The sequence below is a fragment of the Elgaria multicarinata genome, chromosome 2 (genome assembly GCF_023053635.1).
Source record: "Elgaria multicarinata webbii isolate HBS135686 ecotype San Diego chromosome 2, rElgMul1.1.pri, whole genome shotgun sequence".
Taxonomy (NCBI): Eukaryota; Metazoa; Chordata; class Lepidosauria; order Squamata; family Anguidae; genus Elgaria; species Elgaria multicarinata.
The window spans coordinates 91,755,942-91,777,212 of NC_086172.1; the positions used below are offsets into that span (position 1 = coordinate 91,755,942).

Here is a 21,271-nt window from a genome sequence, read left to right on the forward strand (position 1 = left end):
TTTAAAGCAGGCTGAAACTGGTTTACATGTCCTTGCTTTTTCAGAGAAATCTAGGAATTGTACTTTTGCAAGGGGACTGATCATTCCCTAATCTTCTTGTAGAACTACAATTCACAGTGTTCCCTGACTGGAATCAGGTTTGAACATGTTCTGAATATTTAGTTCAGAGATACCCAAGCTTTCTAAATATGAAAAACAGAAGTAGTAAACACAGGTGCATCTTTGTAAAGAATCATGAAGTAGCTAACATACCTTCTCTTTTTCCAGAAGATGAATCCTACTACTGCAGCAATAACTACAGCACCCAGAATACATCCAACGACAGCTCCTATGATGACATCTTGGGGGGAAAAGCACCCAGAAACAATTGTAAGTAGTCAGCAGCAAGTCATAATAGTTATAAAAATTTAGGTGTTATACAAGGACTCCTCAGGTATATCCTCAACAGCTAATTTTGCTTCTCCAGCTAGCAAGAATTCATAGTTGATTTGGAGTTGAGCTCTGATGTTTAAATATGAGATAAATAATTAGTAAAGTTTTTGAAAATGGGCACACATTGCTAGTTGAATTCCCAAACACACAAAGGAGAAGAATTAATAAATGTAGTCCAGTGGATCTGGGTTAAAGTCTCAGCTAAAGTCTTTTTGATGACAAATGAGTCTATTGCAAACGTAACCTAGAGTTTCCCATAAGGGGGAGATGCATGTTGGTAAACATATAACAGAGGTGTTATTTGTTTTGTTGCATAAGCATTGACATCTCTCTTCCAAACTGGAAATAACAGTTTAGATTATAAGCTTGTGCAGAAAGTTTGCTTAGCAAGTACTGCTTGACTCTTTGCAGTGGGAATTTATTTTATAATTATAAGTTTATTATTTATATTGCTGTTTCATCTAAATTTTGTATATCTTCTTGAACATCCAGTGGGCAGAGGGATGCTATAATAAATAATATCAACATCATCATCATCATCATCAACAACAACAACAGCAGGAATAAGAACAGGAAGAAGGGTCCTGTAGGGTTCTATCTTGTCTTTCCTGCTTTTTAACATCTACATGAACTATTGAGTGAGTTCATCCAGAGATTTAGGGTAAGGTATCCTCAGTATACAGATGACATCCAATTCTCTAACTAGGTCTGCATGACATGCTAAACCATCATGGGTTAGCGTCTCATGATCACCTGGACCATACTTATCAAGGTAAGGTGTTTTCCCCCAATAACCCTAATAACCAGCAATCTGCTGTAGAGGTTTGTTTTCCCCCTTGCCAGCGACAACTATTTCTCGCCTTCTAGGCTCTGATTGCGATTGTGATCTTGATTGTGGTCAGAGCCCTTTTAAAAAAATTCCTGCGCTCAGTTTTCCACAAAATCAGAGCTAAGGAAAAAATGTGCACTTCCCCATTCCTGGGGAACGTCCATAAATGTCCACCTTTAAAACCAAACAAAAAACCTTTGGTTTTCCACTGATTTGCACGTGTGCAACAAAGGGAAACCTGAAGTATACGGGCTTTTGCCCCTCATGCACCACTCTAAGCTGCCCTTGGCAAAAATACAGGTCTCCAGGGCAAGGATAGCCTGCATTGAGTGCCCAGCACCAATTTTTCAGAGTGGAGGGCATGCCATTCCCTTCCCCCATAAACATCCCTCAAACCACTTTGATTTTGACAGCTGTCAAAGCAGCAAGAGCAATCCTTAGGATTAAACAGGTGCGCGCTTCTACTTTTATGGGAAGGACCAAGGAGTTCGGGGTGGAGGTAGGGTGCCAGGTGGGGGACCCCTGTAGGGAGCTAATATATAAAAACATGGGAACCCCAAAGGTAAGTGGGTAATTTTAAACCTTTTTTCTCCATTTAAAAAGGTTTAAAGTTACCTCCTTACTTGTGTGTTTCCCATTCTTTTATGGGTGCACTAGTCCCTTAAGGGGGTCCCCCAACTGGCACTCCACTCACACACACACCAGCCTCCCTGATGTTTCCCATGGAAGTAGATGCTCGGCCCACTTTGGGGGCAAGATCATTTAAGCCGCTACGGTTTTGACTGTAAAGATATTCTTGCCTGGAATGAGTTCCAGTTTTTTGGACCTCATTCAAACCATTACTGCTCCCAGGCACCGGTTGAACACCATCAGTCCCTCTCCTGAATTGGGGGGCTTGGTAGCAGACAAGACATGTTGTGCCGCCACGTCCTCTGGGATGCCGAGTGGAGGAGTGAGGGAGACGGAGTGTGTTCTTTCCCAATCATCTCATGGGTGACCTAACCACACACTATGGGCTGCTTGCAAAACACCCCAAAGTGCATGACTAGTCACCCATCATGGGCTAGTGTGTTGTGAGAATGCAACTTCTCTGTTCACACAACACGCTAACTCACACTCAGTGGTTGAGTGTGGGTTGTTTGCTGAACCGTGGAGTTTTCATTGAACGGTAGGTTATCATGTGTCTGAATGCAGCCACAGATGGCTCCAGTAACCTCCAGCTTAGACTACTGTAACATGATATATATGAGACTGCCTTTGAAGATGGTGCAGAAGTTGCAATTAGTCCAAAATACAGCTGTCAGGCTCTTAACTGACTGGGCATTATGATCACATCACAACTATGTTTCTCCAACTGCACTGATTCTCAGTTCATTTCTTGGTTCAATTTAAACTGCTGTTTTGACCATTGAAGTCCTTCACAGCTTGGGACCAGGGTGCCTGAAAAACTGCTTGTCTTCATATGGGCCTTTCTGCACAATAAATTCTTCAACAGAAGCACTTCTTTGAGTGCCCTGGGCATTTGAAGAGTAGCGTGTGGCTACGAGGCAGAGGGCCTTCTCAGTCATGGCTCCCTGACTGTGGAATGCTTTTCATTTTCTCAGTCTTTTTAATCCTATGCAAATTGGTTTTATGCTGTTTTGTATTAGTTTCATTTTTGCTGAATGCTTTATACTCTTTATATTGTGTTTGTATGCAATATATATTGTATTTTAAAAAAATAAAGTAAGGTTTGTATTGCAAAATTGTATAACAAGCAAACCATATTTTTGAGGTTAATGGGTACTGTCATGTCTAACCCTACTGCCCCTGTTTTGGGAGAAGGTGCATCAGGTAATCAATCAGAATCAGATTCGGACCTAGAGGAGGAGGCGCCAGACACCAGCCAGCCTGTACCAGTGGGGGAGGAAGCTCTCACGGGTGATTCCCCAGCTGGGAGTCAGCCCTCTCCAGAGCTTATCTCCTCAAGGCCAAATCCTACACACTCAGTGGGAAGTGAGCTTTCTTCCAGAGGAGAGCATCCCAACAAGTTAGCTGATGCTAGGGTCTGCCGGAAGCTAAAACACACAGAGCAGAAGGAAGGCATGAGAAAGTCGGTCTGACTACGATTGCACCAGACTCTCTGAAGTTACAGGCATTTGGGTAGGGGCTTCCTGTTCTCCTTGGTTGGTCAATTATAGCTTAGTTTGCATATTGCCTGGGGGAAGTTTCCAAGAGATTAGACTCTCTTCGGGTAGAAGAAATGTTTGCTGCTTAATAAAAGCTTTGTAGATGGAAACACTACAGGTACCTCAATCAGAATGTCAATAAGGGAACATAACTGCGTTCACAACAACTTGATAATTTTACCTGGGTTCTGAGGCAAGGTAACAACCTCTGAAATGGGTGAAAATGAGACGTAGCTCTTTTCTACATTGATGAGTTCAACTGTATCATTTGAATAGGCGATCTGAGTGAAACCAGCAACACATGCCCTGAATAAAAGGTAAGGGAGAAACAAAATGCCTGTTAAGTTGCATTGTAGTCAGAATTTGATAAGAAATGTAGATGACTAATTTGTCACATTTTGATCAAATACAAAGTTCTGAAAAATACAGTGAGAAACAAAAGCAAAATACCTGTATGAACCAAGGGGCTGTAACTTCCCATTCAAATAACCATGCGTTTCTAATCCATCTCCTACTTCAATATCATGCTGCTGACTGTTGGAGGAGGAAGATGAACGCTTTTGCTCATCTTTGACATATGCAACATAAGTGTTTGTTTTCTTATTGAGGAAATCATTATATGTATATATCAAGGACTCCTTAAGGATTTTATCTATACCTATAAAATATCAGAATACATAATAATATAATTTTAAAGCAGAAGCTGGATTAAAGGCAGTTATCACTTAAGAAAACATTTATGGAAAAATATTCAGCATTGACTTCTTCAAGAAAATATGCTGTCCAAAATCAAAAATATTTAGTAAAATATACAATTTTTAAATACTTCCTTATTTTAGCTGCCAGATAAAAGTTTTCTAATGGTTATAATACACATCACTTCCATATATCCAAGACTTAATAATCAAACAGTTCTGAACAAGTGCAAGCAAATTTCTAAAGATGATATCGCTCATCAGATGTTATATGCATCCAAAACATTCCCAAAAGTGCACTAAACCCAACAGTGGCTTTCCTCAGCCTCAGCTACTTGAAAATACCAAAGAGTTCCTCAGTAAGGGGTATCTGAAATTGTGCATCTTGCCCTTTAGTCGTCAAAGTGATTGTAAGCTTATTTTTCTGGACACCAAGATAGCACTGGAACAGGATCAGGAGAAATGAGCATGACTTGGCATACTGCCCCTAGGCCAAGGTCAAGATCTCACTAAAAAGGGGGGGAAAGTGTGCAATACTCAAGCTCCTTAAGTGATTTTGGGGGGTCTTTGGGAAATTAATCTGAATAGCCTGTGCTTAAGTCTGATTTGGGGGTTCCTGTCAGCTCTCTCTTCTTTTACTTCAAATTTTGCTTCCTCCCCTGCTGATTGGATTACACTTCAGGTGCTTCCAGACGGAAGGTTTCTAGAGCTAACAATCAGAAGATATTGTGTAGCTGTTCTGTATCCCCACAACTGATTTCTTCTGTCTTTTTCCTTCACACAGAAAAGCAGTAAGAAAACACAAGAGGTTCATGAATAGATGTCATCATATGGAACCGCTCCCTACTACCCTAAATTTCTGTGAATGAGGCAGTGCAATGCACCATGAAAGCCTAAAAAAATCCATCTTCCTACTGAATAATGCAGCCAGGAAGAGAAGGGAAAATGCTCAGGCCCAATATTCAGGCACATGGCTGTTCCCCTAGAGAGCCAGACCTCAGAAATCTACAGCAATTTCCTCCCTCCTTCTCAAGTGCTCCAGAGTAGTTCATAGGAAACGGACAATTTCAACATGATTCACAATTGACTAACAAACGATTATATTAAATACATCCCTGTTGATACTTACAACACAGCTCTGTATTCACATGCTCCCAATGAGACAAGAAGACAAACTCATGTGCCCAAAGGCTTCACAAACCTCCATAGCTAGGTCATGTTTCATGGAACACTGTTTATGTAATCAAAGGAACTGCTCCCAACTTCATATTGGGAGTGTGCTTTTTTCACATGGTTTCTTACAAAACAGCTACAGGGGTTTCTGCTCTCTTCTTGCCTTTCTAAGACTCTGCTTCTGTCTCTTCCTCTTAATCACTTCCCATTCCTCCTTCAAACTCCATCTCCCTGCTACTGCTGTGTTTTACTCCTAAGCTTCTTACATATCTATACAGGTGAAGAAACAGATCCAATTAGAATTGGGCCTGGATTCTGGAGGTGGTAAGAAGCTGATACGAAAAATCTGCTGTCGCCCCACCCCCCAGTTTTAGGATTCTACTCCATCACTATCCCATGATCCACAATTTCAATTTTTAAGGCTAAACTCTCTTCATATGAAGGGCCTTTCCCCAAGATTAAACCAAAACACAAACATGGAAAGGCTCTTTGTGGAGGACTTGTTAAACTGCCCAGAGAGCTTCGGCTGTGGGGTGGTATATAAACGTAATAAATAATGTTTCTTTTGTTTTGTTTTTTGGTGAACTGCCCAGAGACCTCCAGCTATTGGGCGGTATAGAAATGTAATAAATAAACAAACAAACAAATAAATATATTGAACTTAATTGCCACTTCAGAACTGGACTTTCATTCTCTTCTTTTAAAAGGAAAGTATAGAAGTCTTAGCTTCTAGATATAAAAATATGATTTTTAAAATAAATGACAAAATGGTCATACTAGACAGGCAATATTTTTACCTACTTTTCAAAGTTGTAATTATTATTGCATATGCTGTTATAGGTCCATACGTTGAATTAAAGCTATTGAATTGAACTTTCAAAGACTTATGGGTAGTTCCTGTAACAGTAGGGGCCACAGATGGATGTGGGGGATCTAGAAAACAAAGAAGTAGAAATGAATTTATTTATCCCAACAATCTAGGTGAAATATTAGGAGAAAAATTGCACCACCACAAAAAAGTGGTCACTACTACAAAGGAGAAAAAACATCTTGAACCCCACCCCATGTTGACAGGTTAAGTCTAAAGCCAAACTAACCACATTTGGCTGAAGGTGGTTTCAGCGCTTTGCAATTACACACAGTTCCCAGTTGCAATGAGCTCTGTGTCCACATTCACAGATTTTCTAGACCCATTTCAAACTGGCTTCAGAGCAGGATACTTAGTTGAGACTGCTATGGTCACCTTAGTGGATGATCTTCGCAGGAGTATTGACAGGGGGAGTGTGTCCCTGCTGGTACTTTTGGACCTCTCAGCAGCTTTCGATACCATCGACTGTGGTATCCTCCTAGAATGCCTGAGGGGATTGGGAATCGGGGGCACTGTTTTTCAGTGGTTCCGGTCCTACCTCTCAGGTAGGTTCCAGATGCTTGGGAATAGATGCTCCTCAAAGAAGGAGCTGTTGTATGGCGTACTACAAGGCACCATCCTATCCCCAATGCTGTTTAACATCTACATGAAACATCTACATGAGATCATCCAGAGGCATGGAGCGGGGTGCTATCACTCTGCCGATGACACCCACATATATTTCTCTATGCCTTCAACAAAGCGTCAGTTAAGGATAGTGAGTCTTCTCTGAATGAATGCTTAGAGGTGGTAATGGGCTGGATGAGGAAAAACAAACTGAAGCTGAAGCACATTTGTTCATTTAATGACTCATTGATGAAACTCAACACATTTCATTACTGATGAAGTCAGAAATGGTTTTCACAATCCGGATTTACCATTTAAATGTATATGTGTGTGTTAGATAAATGTGGGTTTATGTTCATGAACTTCAAGATAAGGTATACATGTGTTTACTTGCATTTATGTCCTGTAAATGAGTCTGTACTTAATGAGGCATATAAGTAATTTCACCCCAAGTTGTAATCTCATATCAAGATACTTGTATCTGTGTAAGGGTTGCCATACTTTAATGCACGTTGACTATTCATATCAATGTTTGTATAACATATTGTACAACATGAACGAATTTTTCCATATGTTGAGTTTTTGGAGATACATACATCCCAGGTAATACAGATTAAGAATCACCCAAAACCCCAACTTGTACACAGTTCTATTCATTACTTCCCTAGGGTCCTCCTGTTTGTTCCTGTTTTCGCAGTGAGGGTTCCTCCCTGTTGTGTAATACTCACATTGGTGGGTAGCAGAGGACTGCTTCGAGATCTCAAATCTCGGGCAGGAATATATAGGGAGAGGTGCTCCCTCAAGTACCAAGGTCCCAAGCTGTTTGGGGCTTTAAATGTCATTGCCAACACCTTGAATTCCAACCGGAAGCTTATAGAGAGCCAATGCAATTCTTTTAAGACTGGTGTTAAGATGTTCTGGTGAGCAGTCTAGCTGTTGCATTTTGTACCAGCTGCAACTCCCAAGTCATCTTCAAGGGTAGACCCACGTAGAGTGATTTGCAGTAGTCTAACCAGGAAGTTACCAGCGCATAGACTACTGTGGCTAGGTTGTCTCTTTCCAGGAAAGGCCATAGCTGGTGGATCAGCTGAAGCTGACCAAGTACTCCGGGCCACAGAGTCCACCTGGGCCTCCAGTAACAAGGGTGGATCTAGGAGTACTCCCAAGCTACTCACCTGCTCCTTCAGAAGAGTATTATGTATTATGAATATTTATATGTAATCCCAATGGCTATGGAGTCCATAAATCTACATCCATTATCTACTCCACAATCATTTATCTCCTCACCCCATAACAAACCCAGGCAGGGAAACGTTAAGCTTACCAGTGATACTTGTACGGCATGTTGTTTGCTGAGGGAGGCTGACTTTCCCACATGAATGGGTTACAATTTCAATGGTATAACTGGTAAAGTAATTCAAATGTGTTACAGTGGTCTGGTATTCCTTGTTAAGCGTTTTGTTCCAAACATTATTTAAGACGTCAATTCTGAAGCCTTCATATGTCCCATTTGGAGAAGTCCAATTTAGAGTCAATTCTGGCAGCTTAGGCACTGCCTGACATTCCAGTTTATTCACTGATGCTGGATCTACAAGAACAACAAAAAGGAATGAATGAATGAAGAAGTGGACTAATCACATTAGCCATTTAATAAAAGATGCAATGTCTGAATAAGAATGTAGCAGTATGCAGCAAAGTGTTTCCTCCTCCTAAGCACTTTTCCTACTTCATCTCCATACAATATGCTTAGAGTTCATTTATCCCAACAATCTAGGTGAAATATTAGGAGAAAAACTGCACCACCACAAAAAAGCAGCCACTACTGCAAAAGGAGAAAAAAAAACCCATCTAGAACTTAGATAAGATCTAATTGCCATCTGACAGATGAATCAATTTAGGCAACAATCATATATAAACTTATATGCGACTAAGAATGGTTATTCTTAATTTGTTTTACAATTGGGCAATTGGGGGGGCACGATTTATCCTATAGTTCTGGGTGAATGAGCCAAATTATGCTGGAAATGATCTTGCTTTAGTTATGTGCATTGTATACATAACCCAGACATAGAGAAGCAAAACAAACAAAATGTAAAACATGAAATAAAATACCTTTCCTAGAATGGACATGTTAGAAACTCTCCTATTTTCCTGCATGTTTTATTCCCTAGGCTACTACCACATGCATCACTTTATATGATTGTGCAGTCATACTTTTATGAAGACTTTATTGTTGTGTTACAGTGCATCCTGCCATTTAGCAGACTTACTTGTACAATGATTTATGCTGTTTGGACTTCCTTCGGTGTTATTTCTTGCTACTGAATATATGCTGAATGCATACTTAGTACCAGGGTTTAGCTCTGAAATTTCAGCACTAGTAGTTTGAGAGGTCTGATTCTTATTAACATCCCCACTGATGCGTATCCTGTAGGAATAATTACTAGAAGCTACATCAAGGTTTTCCCATGATAAGTTGACCATTGTTGTACTGACATCTGTAACATTAATGCTGGAGACCGAGCTAGGAACTGTTAAGAAAAAAAAGTCTTTTAATATAATATATATATATATATATGCATATATATATATATATATATATATATATATATATATATGCATAACAGTATTTCAAGTGGCAATATCACCCCAAACATCTGACATCATCATTATCAATTATACGCTATGAATCATTTAATTGCTTGATAAAGCTATATACCACAGTCATAGGGCAATTCATGTCACCTTAACTCTCATGTTGTACTTGCAGCAATTGACATTCACTTAGCAATGCACTGAGCAAGCCAGTACCACACAAATCTCAGATACAACCACCATGATTCCTGACACTGGCTGGGTTCAGACAACCTGATTACCCTCATTCAGAGTTTGCTGTTCACAAAAACCCATTCTCACTGGTTGAGTGTGGGTGGTTGTTAAATCATGGGTTGCTTGTTGAACTGTGAATTAGTGTGTTGTCTGAACCTAGGACTTATTAGACATACCGTGTGACTTACTTTTCTCGAACAAGTAATCTTGTGAATCCATGGTTTGTTGTTGGGTCATTCAGGGTGGTTAACAAGCCAAACCACTCAAAAACAACCCACACTCAACCTCTGAATATGGGTTAGCAGGTGAAACACGTCTATGGGCTGAGTGTGGGCTGTCATTGAACTATGGGTTGTTGCTCAAACGTGGGTTATCGTGTTGTCTAAACCCAACCATGATAACAAACCATGGTGAACAACCCAGTTTACAACCCAACAACAAACCATGGGTTCTCTCCATGAGTTGTTCGTGGACAGCGCACTTGCGTAACAGGTCTTTCCCTTGCTTTTTCCTCTCTGCATACCCCTGCACCCTCCCAATTCTGCTCCGAAGGGTCCCCTAAGTGACCAAAACAGATTTGTGGACATTTATTTATTCATTACATTTCTATACCACCCAATAGCTGGAGCTCTCTGGGCGGTTCACAAAAATTAAAACCATCAAAGTATAAAACAACAGTATAAAATATCAGGACCATATCAGGGTGGGGTAATCTGTTCCGCCAGTGGTTTCTGATCCCATAGTGGACGGCTCGATATGGGCTGTATGAGAGCCAATAAACAAAGACTTATCCAGACAGGACAGATATTCTGCCAGTGGGTGGGCCTTCTGCCCAACCAAGTGATGTCCAATCTCTACTGCATGGGGTTGCACTCCCCCCTTATAGGATCAGGCGCACAGTTTGGGAGTGCTCCTGAATCGAGCATTGTAGTTAAGCTATATTAATTGCCATCATATCTGGCCCAAGATAGCCTTGCTACAGTTATCCACTCTGGTAACTGTAGCAAGTTAAGAAGTTATCCATGTCTTAATTTACTTACTTGTATAAGTAGTTGTACTGTTTGGGTCTCCTTCAGTTTGATTACCATCTACTAGTGGATATATTTTGAAAGTGTACAATGTGCCAGGTTGCAAATCATGAATTGCTGTGCTGGTGGTGTTAGAAACTTCATTCCTTGAAGCACCAGCTCCTTCTACTTGTATTCGGTAAGTGTAGTTAGAAGCATTTGGATCATCATTTTTCCAACTTAAATTCACAGTGGTGGTATTTTTGTATTCAATCTTGATGTCAGAAACTGGATTGGGCTCTGTTTAAGAAAGGAAAAGGGTTTTTTTTTTAAAAAAAAAAAACTGGGACAACGAATGAATGTATTATCATACTGACCACTGGATTGGGTTCTGTTTAAGAAAGACAAAAAGGATTTTGGCTGTATCAATGAAAGAAACTGTTATCACAAAAATAATTCATCCTAAGCCTTTTGAAACAGGTATAAGGATACTGCAATTTTGTTAGCTTAGTGTTTTGTTGGAATAGAAACATTTTCATAACAAAAAATAAAAATCCAGGCAAAGTTCTTAGTGCCTGCAATGAATTTTCTAGAACTGCCTTGACCACCTTTTCTTTATGTGGAGTATAACAAAAGGAGTTTGCGTCATCAGATATTCCCTCCCATAAGCAGCAGGTGAATGAGCATCCTTATGGCACATTGCTATACAGCTGAGCAAGCAGCCACTACCAATGGAATTGGAGAGTTCATGAAACAGACTTCCTCAAAAAGGACACATGGCACATTGGCACGTGCTCTTTTGATTTACTCTGAATGTGAATATCCATCCAACTATAGATGTTAACTGGAAGAGCAGCACAGGTAAAGGAAAAAGGGCAGCAGGGATAATGTAGGTTTAGGATATCAAAGGTTCCCCAAATGAAGAATCCAGGCAATATTGAAACTAATAAATAACAATCATTTGTCTTTTATTCTTACATCTGTTTAGAACTCAGCCTGAGACTAGGATACAGATTTCATGGAGGAAAATCATATTTAATTTAAAGGAGTTAAATCTGACATCGCACAGACTTGTGCAACAGGTTTTCCTCTTGCTCTCCTCCTCTTTGCAGACCCCTCTACATACTCAGTTCTGCTTGGAAGTGTCCCCTAACTGACCAAAACAGATTTGAGGGAGCATGCAGGGGTGGGGTAATCTATTCCGCCAGTGATTTCCCATCCCCTGGTGGACAGCCATTTATGGGCTGGATAAGAGCTAATAAGCAAAGACTAATCTAGATCAGACGGATATACTGCTGGGGGTGGGGGTCATCTGTCCAATTAAGTGGTGTTCAATCTGTCCTGGATGGGGTTGCACTTCCCTTATAGGCTCACAGTGTGGGAGTTCTCCAGGATACAGCCCTGTCACTGGACACACAAGTGGCCTCTGTGATTAGACTATATTAATTCCCATTATATCTGGACCAAAATAGCCTTGCTACAGTTATCCACCTCTAGTAACATCTTGGTTGTACCACTTCAATATATTTTAAGTGGGGCTGCTTTTGAAAAGAGCCAGGAAACTTCAGCTATCCCCCAAAAGAGGAAGCCAGATTGCTAATAGGGGCTGGATGCTATAAACATATAATGGCTTTGTCATCTGTACTGCTGCTGAGTCTGTTTCAGAACCCAACTCAAAGTGCTGAAATTCCAGACCCAATTCAAACATATATATAGAAAAACCCTAAACCAGTGATGGGGATCATGCAGCCCTTCAGCTGATGGGCAGGAACCCCCATCTTTCCTTACCACTGGCTATGCGGGCAAGGGCTGACGGAGGTTACTGTCCAACAACATCTAGAAGGCCACACGTTTCCCACTCCTGCGCTAAATTCTTGGGGCCAGTTCCTCTAATGGATTGATCCCCCCCATATGCACCCAAACCCTAAGACCTTCTTAGGAGGCGTCTTTTAAAGGGGCTGTTGCCACACCAGGTGAGGCACATGGCTACTATAGAGAGGGGTCTTTTCAGTGGTGGGGCTTTCTTTGTGGAATGCCCTCATTTGGCACCTTCGCTCTGGTCTTTTTGAACCAAGTGAAGACCTTTTTATTTTCCTGAGTCCTTAAACCTTAAATTCTTTTAGTGATCTATAGCCTTGTGACATGTTTAGAATTTACGAACAGTGGCATTTTTGGTGCTACTCTTGAGTTATTTATATATATAATCCTCTGCTGCTTGTTTTTATGCTGTTTGAGATTTTATTATTTTACATCTTATGCACTGGTTCTTTTTTAGTGTAAGATGTCCCAAAAATATTTGTTAGTGGGCAGCATATAAATATCACTCACTCAGTAAATATTTTTTAAAAAAATTTAAATAGATTTCAAAAGAAAAATAATAGAATGTACAATAATTGCAAAACTAGAATCTGTTATATTAAAATGTCATGCAAATTATTTAAATGAGGTGCAGCAAAATATACAGAAGAGATATAGTCTTCTGGCACATTACAACACTTGGCTATATGAATTCATCACATCTCTTAATTTAATTTACTTACTTGTATAACCAGTTGTACTGTTTGGGTCTCCTTCAGTATTACCACCATCTACTTGTGGATATATACTGAATGTGTATAATGTGCCAGGCTGCAAGTCACTAATTACTGCACTGGTAGTGTTAGAAGATACATTCCTGGGAGTACCAGTTCCTTTTATTTGTATTCGGTAAGTGTAGTCAGAAGCATTGTGATCAGCATTTGTCCAAGATAAAGTCACTGTTGCGTTACTGATGTGTTCTATTTTGATGTCAGAAACTGGATTGGGCCCTGTTTTTTTAAAAAAAGAGGGAAAAGGTTACAACTTGGACAATAAACGGAAGTGTTATTAGCCTGTTAAATGGTACTGGAAAGATCTATTTAGGCATTCAAGTAACAATTGAGGGAAAAGAGAGCCTTGCTAGACCTACCAGATAATCTGTGTGGGAGGAGGGGCCAGGCTGCGCTAGAAGTAGCGCGGCCTGTAGGCCCCGTCCACACGTAAGATGCGATGGGGCGGAGGGAAGCCCCGTCGCGTCCTCCATTTTTTTTAGGACTTAAAGGGCCATGTGCGCAGGAGTGCACCAACGGAAAAGGTAAGGCTGTTTTTTTTTAAAAAAAAATAAAGGGTTCCCCGCTCCCCCTGCCCCTGATTTCCCCCCCACACAATGTCGCTCATCCTCCCCCCATTCGCCATGCCCACCCCCTGCCCGCTCGTCATGTCCCCACTCGCCATGCCCACCCCCTGCCCGCTCGTCATGGCCGTCCCCCGTCTGCCATGCCTTGTGCCCGCTCGTCATGCCCGTCCCCCGTCTGCCATGCCCTGTCCCCGCTCGTCATGCCCGTCCCCGTTCTTCTTCCCCTCCTCTCCTGCCGGGTCTGCTCTTTCCCCTGGCCCCCATCTTCCCCCCCCCCCCGTGATTCCCCCCCCCTGGCCCGATGGGCACAGCGCTCCTATGGAATGCTGTGCCCAGTGCGTGGCTTGTCCCGGCTACTCGTGAGTAAGCGAGCAGCCGGGAAAAGCCACGGACCCTGCTAGACCTTCCGCAGCCCCAGCCTCAGGCTGGGGCTGCAGAAAAGCCGGGCCATAAGCGGATCCACTTATCCCGGTTCAAGGGAGGACTTAGCCCAGCCTGACCCCGGGATCCCCTGTGCGTCATCTGGATGCACAGGAGGGAGACCGGGCCTCACACCGCGCTAACTCCTCGTCTAGCAATGGCCAAAGTGTAGAGAGAGTGTGAGGTCCTGGGTGTCAGACCTCCCACATGGCTGTCGAGTCAACTCCACCCTAACCTCCATACATTCAGGGGGCATGTGTGAAGCGGGATTCTTTGGAATCATACCAATCATGCTTACAATCCTTCTTGGGACTGGGAAGATTTTTCACATGTTCAGTTAAATACACAAAAAAAACCTCTTCAGATCTTCTAATTCATTGTTCTTCTACACTTTATTCCGGCATTGCAAAAGTCATTATTTAAGCATTCAAATAACACTTGTTGGAATAAAAGTGAGTGCAAGTCCTCCCACATCCCCATTCAGTCAACTCAACCTTGATCTTCCCACATTCAGAGGGAACGTCTGAAGCAGGATTTTTTGGACATCTTACCCAATACACTTCAAATCCTTCTTGTTTTAGATTATTCATATGTTCAGTTGAATGCATGGAAATCCCACTTCAGATCTTCTGATCATTGTGGGAAGGTCATAGTCCAAGAGTCCATGTCAAAAAACATACGTCATAAGGTACAAAAGGTATGGACACCTTACAAAAGTCGTGACATCTCCAAAAAGTGCCAGACCTTTGTGCAACTGCTGTTTTGTTCAGAGGGTGGCAGTCCCCCCACCCCCGGCAAAAAACACAAAACTTTTCAGGGCCAATCATTATGTCATAAAGTACATGGATGAAACAAGCAACATATGGTGGGTAATAATATATACAATTCAGACTGTCAAACCTGACTGACATTCTTGGGGTATACTCCCTTTCTGGCTCCTCAAAAAAAAGGGGGGCATTAATAAGGTCATGTCATAAGGTACATGACTGAAACTATCATTTGGTAGAGATCACTTTCCTGTATCTTAAAATATACAATCTTTTTGCTTTATGTGGGACAACCCCAAATGAGACAATTTAATATGATCAGAGTCATAACAATTACCAATATACTTCATTGAAACTATGCATATTGGTTCTGAAATTATGAATTATTTTAGCAATAAAGTCAAAGTAAAGTATTATTTTTGCTACAAGGATGATTTTGTGTTTATATATTTCAGTTATGAAATATTGAAACCCCAGAAAAGCCCAACATAAACTCCTTATTCCCTCATTGTACTCCAGCTGCAAAGCCATAACAAAGAAACAGCAATATATGCAATACCATGATTCTGTCGGAAGTCCCATAATACCATGTACATGAAACCAATTCCTAGGCTTTGGTTGCTTATCACACTCCAACATGAAGAGTGGTGCTAGGCAGATCAAAATAAGTTCGGCTCCCAATGGCTCATGTACTGTTTGTATGGGACAAAGAAGAACTGTATGGGACTAATCAGAAGAACTGTTGGGAGGAATCTATTGTAGAGGTTGCATTAATCATAGGCAGAGAACACATTTACCTCATCTCTGCAACGATGTCCCTTTACAGGCAGCTACTCACTCCTACAGAAAGTAGTAATGTGCTGCACTTGGTAACAATACTGTTGCAGGGCTAAAATTTCCTCTTTGGCACCAACACTAGAATGGCCAAGGGGCAGGAAGCCCATATCAGCTCTAGGCAGCTCTGGGATACAGCCCCATCCCAGGAAACTGACAGGTCCCTACACCACCCATCATTCAATAGTACCTTAAATAAGAACCATATATACCATTTCATATGCTACTAAACAGATCCAAGCTTTTCTTTTTTTTCATTAAGTGCCCGAAATTCCTTACCAGTAGCAAATATGGGTTAAAACCAAATTGCACAAACAGACTTCTGCTTACATAACAGGACTTTTCGTTGCTGTCTTCCCTCTTGCTGCAGCCTCCTGTACTGCCTATCCACAAATCTGCTCTAGAGCTTCTCCTAACCTTCTGGAGCAGATCTGGAGTAGTATAGGAGTCTGCAGGGAGAGAAAATCTGTTCCTTTGCCTGTTTCTGTTCTGCTGACGGACCACCAGAGTTGGATATAACCCTATGACCACTGGCAATAATTATATATTTGCATTAATTATTCAGAGATTCATACGATTTTCTTCAATGTTGAATATTGACCTTCCTTCATGGTCAGAGTTGGATTTAACCCTATGACTACTGGCAATATTTTGTATAAGATATTTAATACATCATTTGCTTTAAATATTCAAATATTCATATGATTATCATCTGTCTGACTACATATTGTGAATAAATGGAATGTACATTGATCATAGAGAAATAGAGAGATTGGAAAGTGTACTAATTATTTATAGAACAATATATAACTTGATTTTTCCCCTCCATAAAGGAGTTATTCAAGGCAGCTTACAAAGGGAGCTTCAGCTATGGGGTGGTATATAAATGCAATAAATAAATAAATAAATCATAAAAAGTAAAATAAAAACAATAATCCATCATTAAAACTCAATTATCAAACTAAAAAGCAGTAAACACAAAGAGCTAAAATAAACAATCAATAAATTTATTTATTTATTTATTTTATTTATTATTGCATTTATATCCCGCCTTTTTTCCTCCAAGGAACCCAAGGCGGTGTACATAATCCTCCTCCTCCTCCTATCCATTTTATCCTCACAACAACCCTGTGAGGTAGATTGGCCTGAGAGTCTGTGAGTGACCCAAAGACACCCAGCAGATTTCCATAGCTGAGTGGGGACTAGAACCCAGATCTCCTGACTCACCGTCCAACACTTTAGCCACTACACCACACTGGCTCACCATAAACTAAATGATTGCAAGTCTTAATTTACTTACTTGTATAAGCAGATGTACTGTTTGGGTCTCCTTCAGTTTGATTCCCATCTCCTAGTGGATATATTTTGAAAGTGTACAATGTGCCAGGTTGCAAATCATGAATTGCTGTGCTGGTGGTGTTAGAAACTTCATTCCTTGAAGCACCAGCTCCTTCTACTTGTATTCGGTAAGTGTAGTTAGAAGCATTTGGATCATCATTTTTCCAACTTAAATTCACAGTGGTGGTATTTTTGTATTCAATCTTGATATCAGAAACTGGACTGGGCTCTGTTTAAGAAAAGAAAAAAAGTTTTAAAAGAAAATTATGGACAATGAATGAAGGTATTATCATACTGATAACTCATACTAACAGAGGGATTGCTATTTGGTTAGCTGACATTTTAGTTGTAGAATGATTTCTGAGATGCCTTTTAGTCCAGAAATTACCTCCAAGGCAACTTACATTACAGAACTTTATAATAATTTAGAAACTAAAAATTTTAATGATACTTTTGAGTTCACTTACAGTGCAAATACTGTAATATGGCATATCCCTACTTCCTGGCTTTACTTGCCAAATGGGGAACAGTACTACACTACTACTACAAACCTATGCATGTTTAAAAGAAAAAAAAAAAGGACTGCAGGCAGGGAAATGCTGGGATTTGTAGGATTTCTTTCTGTCTAAACATGAATAGGATCATACTCTTAAGAACATACGAAGCTGTCCTATATTGAGCCAGACCATTTGCCCATCTAGCCCAGTATTGTCAACTCTGACCAGCAAGGACTCTCCATTATTTCAGGCAGTCATTTTTGCAGAGCTGGAACCAAAGACTGAACTTGGGACCTTCTGTATGCAAAGCATGTGCTTTATCACTGAGCTACAGCCCCTACCAACACTTGGTAATAGCTAAGTATTACAGGGGGACTGTAACAATTAATTTACAGTGGCATAAGTTCTGGTGACATTCTTAATACATACAATTTTCTATAAACCAGCCTTCCTCAACCTGGGGCGCTCCAGATGTGTTGGACTGCATCTCCCAGAATGCCCCAGCCAGTAGGCTGGGGCATTCTGGGAGTTGTAGTCCAACACATCTGGAGCGCCCCAGGTTGAGGAAGGCTGCTAAACTGACTTTTCTTTTCGTTTCTTTATAGATGGCATAACAAAAAAGCATTTGCCTCATCTTGTACTCGTTTCCATGTGTACCACATGAATAAGCAACCTTATGCTACCTTACTATGTGGGGGGACAATGAAATTGGTGGTTTCATAAAACTGACTCTCTCAATAAGGACGAACATCAACATTTTAAATTTACTTCAGATGTGAACATCAGTGAAGCCACAGATTTTAACTAGAGAAGCAGCACAGATAAAGGAAGAAGGGTAGCTAAAATAATGTAGATCAACGGTAGGCAACTTTGGGCAATCTGGAGGCTGTTTTCCTACCAAATTCTTATGTAAGTACTTATTGTGAATGTATAGAATGCACCTTCTTGGAACACATGGCAATTGGAATTCATCACATCTCTTAATTTAATTTACTTTTATAAGCAATTGTACCATTTGGGTCATCTTCAGTTTTACCACCATTTACTTTTGAATATATCTTGATTAACGGCCCCCTTTTTGAAGCTCTCTGGGCGGTTCACAAAAATTAAAACCATAATAAAACAACCAACAGGTTAAAAGCACAAATGCAAAATACAGTATAAAAAGCACAACCAGGATAAAACCACGCAGCAAAATTGATATAAGATTAAAATACAGAGTTAGAACAGTAAAATTTAAATTTAAGTTTAAATTAAGTGTTAAAATACTGAGAGAATAAAAAGGTCTTCAGTTGGCAATGAAAAGAGTACAGTGTAGGTGCCAGGTGGACCTCTCTGGGGAGCTCATTCCACAACCGGAGTGCCACAGTGGAGAAAGCCCAGCGGAGAAAGCCCAACCAGGGTGCCCTATTGGGCAAGTACCCTGGTATGTTCTTAATACCCATAATCAGTTTTGTTTTAATCAACTGTTTTACACGTGTTGTAACAACGTAGATTTTGCTTTTTTAGACATTTCTTCCCATATGCAGCATAGCAATGGGTATCCTTAGTACAAATATCTATGTAATAAATTAGCAACATGAAACCACTAATGCAAACAGCCATGAAATGGGCTCTCTCAAAAAGGACAAGCGCACCACACTGCTCTGTTGATCTCCTCTGAGTGAGTACAAACTGTTAATTGGAAAAGCACCAATAATAAAGGGGAATGGGTGACTTGCATATGGGAATATGAAAAACGCCTAATATGTAGAATTTCATAGAATCATAGAATAGCAGAGTTGGAAGGGGCCCACAAGGCCATCGAGTCCAACCCCCTGCTCAATGCAGGAATCCACCCTAAAGCATCGTAGTCCAGCTGCCTCTTGAAGGCCTCTAGTGTGGGAGAGCCCACAACCTCCCTAGGTAACTGATTCCATTGTCGTACTGCTCTAACAGTCAGGAAGTTTTTCCTGATGTCCAGCTGGAATCTGGCTTCCTTTAACCTGAGCCTTTTATTCCGAGTCCTGCACTTTGGCAGGATCGAGAAGAGATCCTGGCCCTCCACTGTGTGACAAACTTTTAAGTATTTGAAGAGTGCTATCATGTCTCCCCTCAATCTTCTCTTCTCCAGGCTAAACATGCCCAGTTCTTTCAGTCTCTCTTCATAGGGCTTTGTTTCCAGACCCCTGATCATCCTGGTTGCCCCCCTCTGAACACACTCCAGCTTGTCTGCATCTTTCTTGAATTATGGAGCCCAGAACTGAATGCAATACTCTAGATGAGGCCTAACCAGGGCCAAATAGAGAGGAACCAGTACCTCACATGATTTGGAAGCTATACTTCTATTAATGCAGCCCAAAATAGCATTTGCCTTTCTTGCAGCCATATTGCACTGTTAGCTCATATTCAGCTTGCGATCTACAACAATTCCAAGATCCTTCTCATTTGTAGTATTGCTGAGCCAAGTATCCCCCATCTTGTAACTGTGCCTTTGGTTTCTATTTCCTAAATGTCGAACTTGGCATTTATCCCTATTTAATTTTATTCTGTTGTTTTCAGCCCAGCACTCCAGCCTATCAAGATCACTTTGAAGTTTGTTTCTGTCTTCCAGGGTATAAGCTATCCCACCCAATTTTATGTCATCTGCAAATTTGATAAGCGTTCCCTGCACCACCTCATCCAAATCATTAATAAAAATCTTGAAGAGCACTGGGCCCAGGACTGAGCCCTGTGGTACCCCACTCGTTGCCTCTCCCCTGTTTGAAAAGGTTCCATTGATAAGTACTCTTTGAGTCCGATTCTGTAGCCAACTGTGAATCCACCTAATAGTTGTTCCATCTAGCCCACTTTTAGCTAGTTTGTTAATCAGAATATCATGGGGTACTTTGTCAAAAGCTTTGCTGAAGTCAAGATATATGATGTCCACAGCATTCCCACAGTCCACAAGGGAGGTTATCCTATCAAAAAATGAGATCAAATTAGTCTGACAGGATTTGTTCCTGACAAATCCATGTTGGCTTCTAGTAATCACTGCATTGATTTCAAGGTGTTTACAGATTGACTTCTTTATAATCTGCTCCAGAATTTTCCCAGGGATGGATGTCAGACTGACTGGTCTGTAGTTCCCAGGTTCCTCGTTTTTGCCCTTTTTGAAGATGGGGACAACGTTAGCCCTCCTCCAGTCGTCCGGCACTTCACCCGTCTTCCATGATTTTGCAAAGATAATAGACAAAGGTTCTGAGAGTTCTTCCGCTAGCTCCTTCATTACTCTAGGATGCAGTTCATCGGGCCATGGAGATTTGAACTCATTCAAGGAAATTAGGTGTTCTTTGACCATTTGTTTATCAATCTCAAACTGCAATCCTGCCCCCTCAACTTCTGCTTCACTTTTTCCAGGGGGGTCATAGACCCGCTTTTTGGAGAAGACTGAGGCAAAGTAGGAATTGAGCATTTCAGCCTTTTCTTTGTCATCTGTTATCAATTTGCCATCCTCATTAAGCAGTTGAACTACCATTTCTTTCCTCTGTCTTTTACTACTCACGTATCTGAAGAAAGCCTTTTTATTGCTTTTAGCATCCCTCGCTAATCTCAGCTCATTCACAGCTTTAGCCTTCCTGACGCCATTTTGGCACTTCTGCGCCATCTGTCTGTACTCTTCTTTTGTAGCCTGGC

The 21,271-nt window shown here is 41.0% G+C and overlaps 1 protein-coding gene across 1 annotated transcript in view; it reads right to left on the reverse strand.

Moving 5' to 3' along the window:
* Positions 1-21,271, reverse strand: part of PTPRJ (protein tyrosine phosphatase receptor type J) — a 109,946-nt gene that overhangs the window by 16,129 nt on the left and 72,546 nt on the right. Inside the window, exons 7-15 of the mRNA XM_063117181.1 lie at positions 17,083-17,349; positions 13,148-13,414; positions 10,641-10,907; positions 9,042-9,302; positions 8,096-8,359; positions 6,099-6,230; positions 3,880-4,087; positions 3,611-3,735; positions 253-340 (exon numbers count right to left, since the gene is read on the reverse strand). Coding sequence (XP_062973251.1) covers positions 253-340; positions 3,611-3,735; positions 3,880-4,087; positions 6,099-6,230; positions 8,096-8,359; positions 9,042-9,302; positions 10,641-10,907; positions 13,148-13,414; positions 17,083-17,349 — 1,879 coding nt within the window. The remainder of the gene's footprint in view (positions 1-252; positions 341-3,610; positions 3,736-3,879; positions 4,088-6,098; positions 6,231-8,095; positions 8,360-9,041; positions 9,303-10,640; positions 10,908-13,147; positions 13,415-17,082; positions 17,350-21,271) is intronic.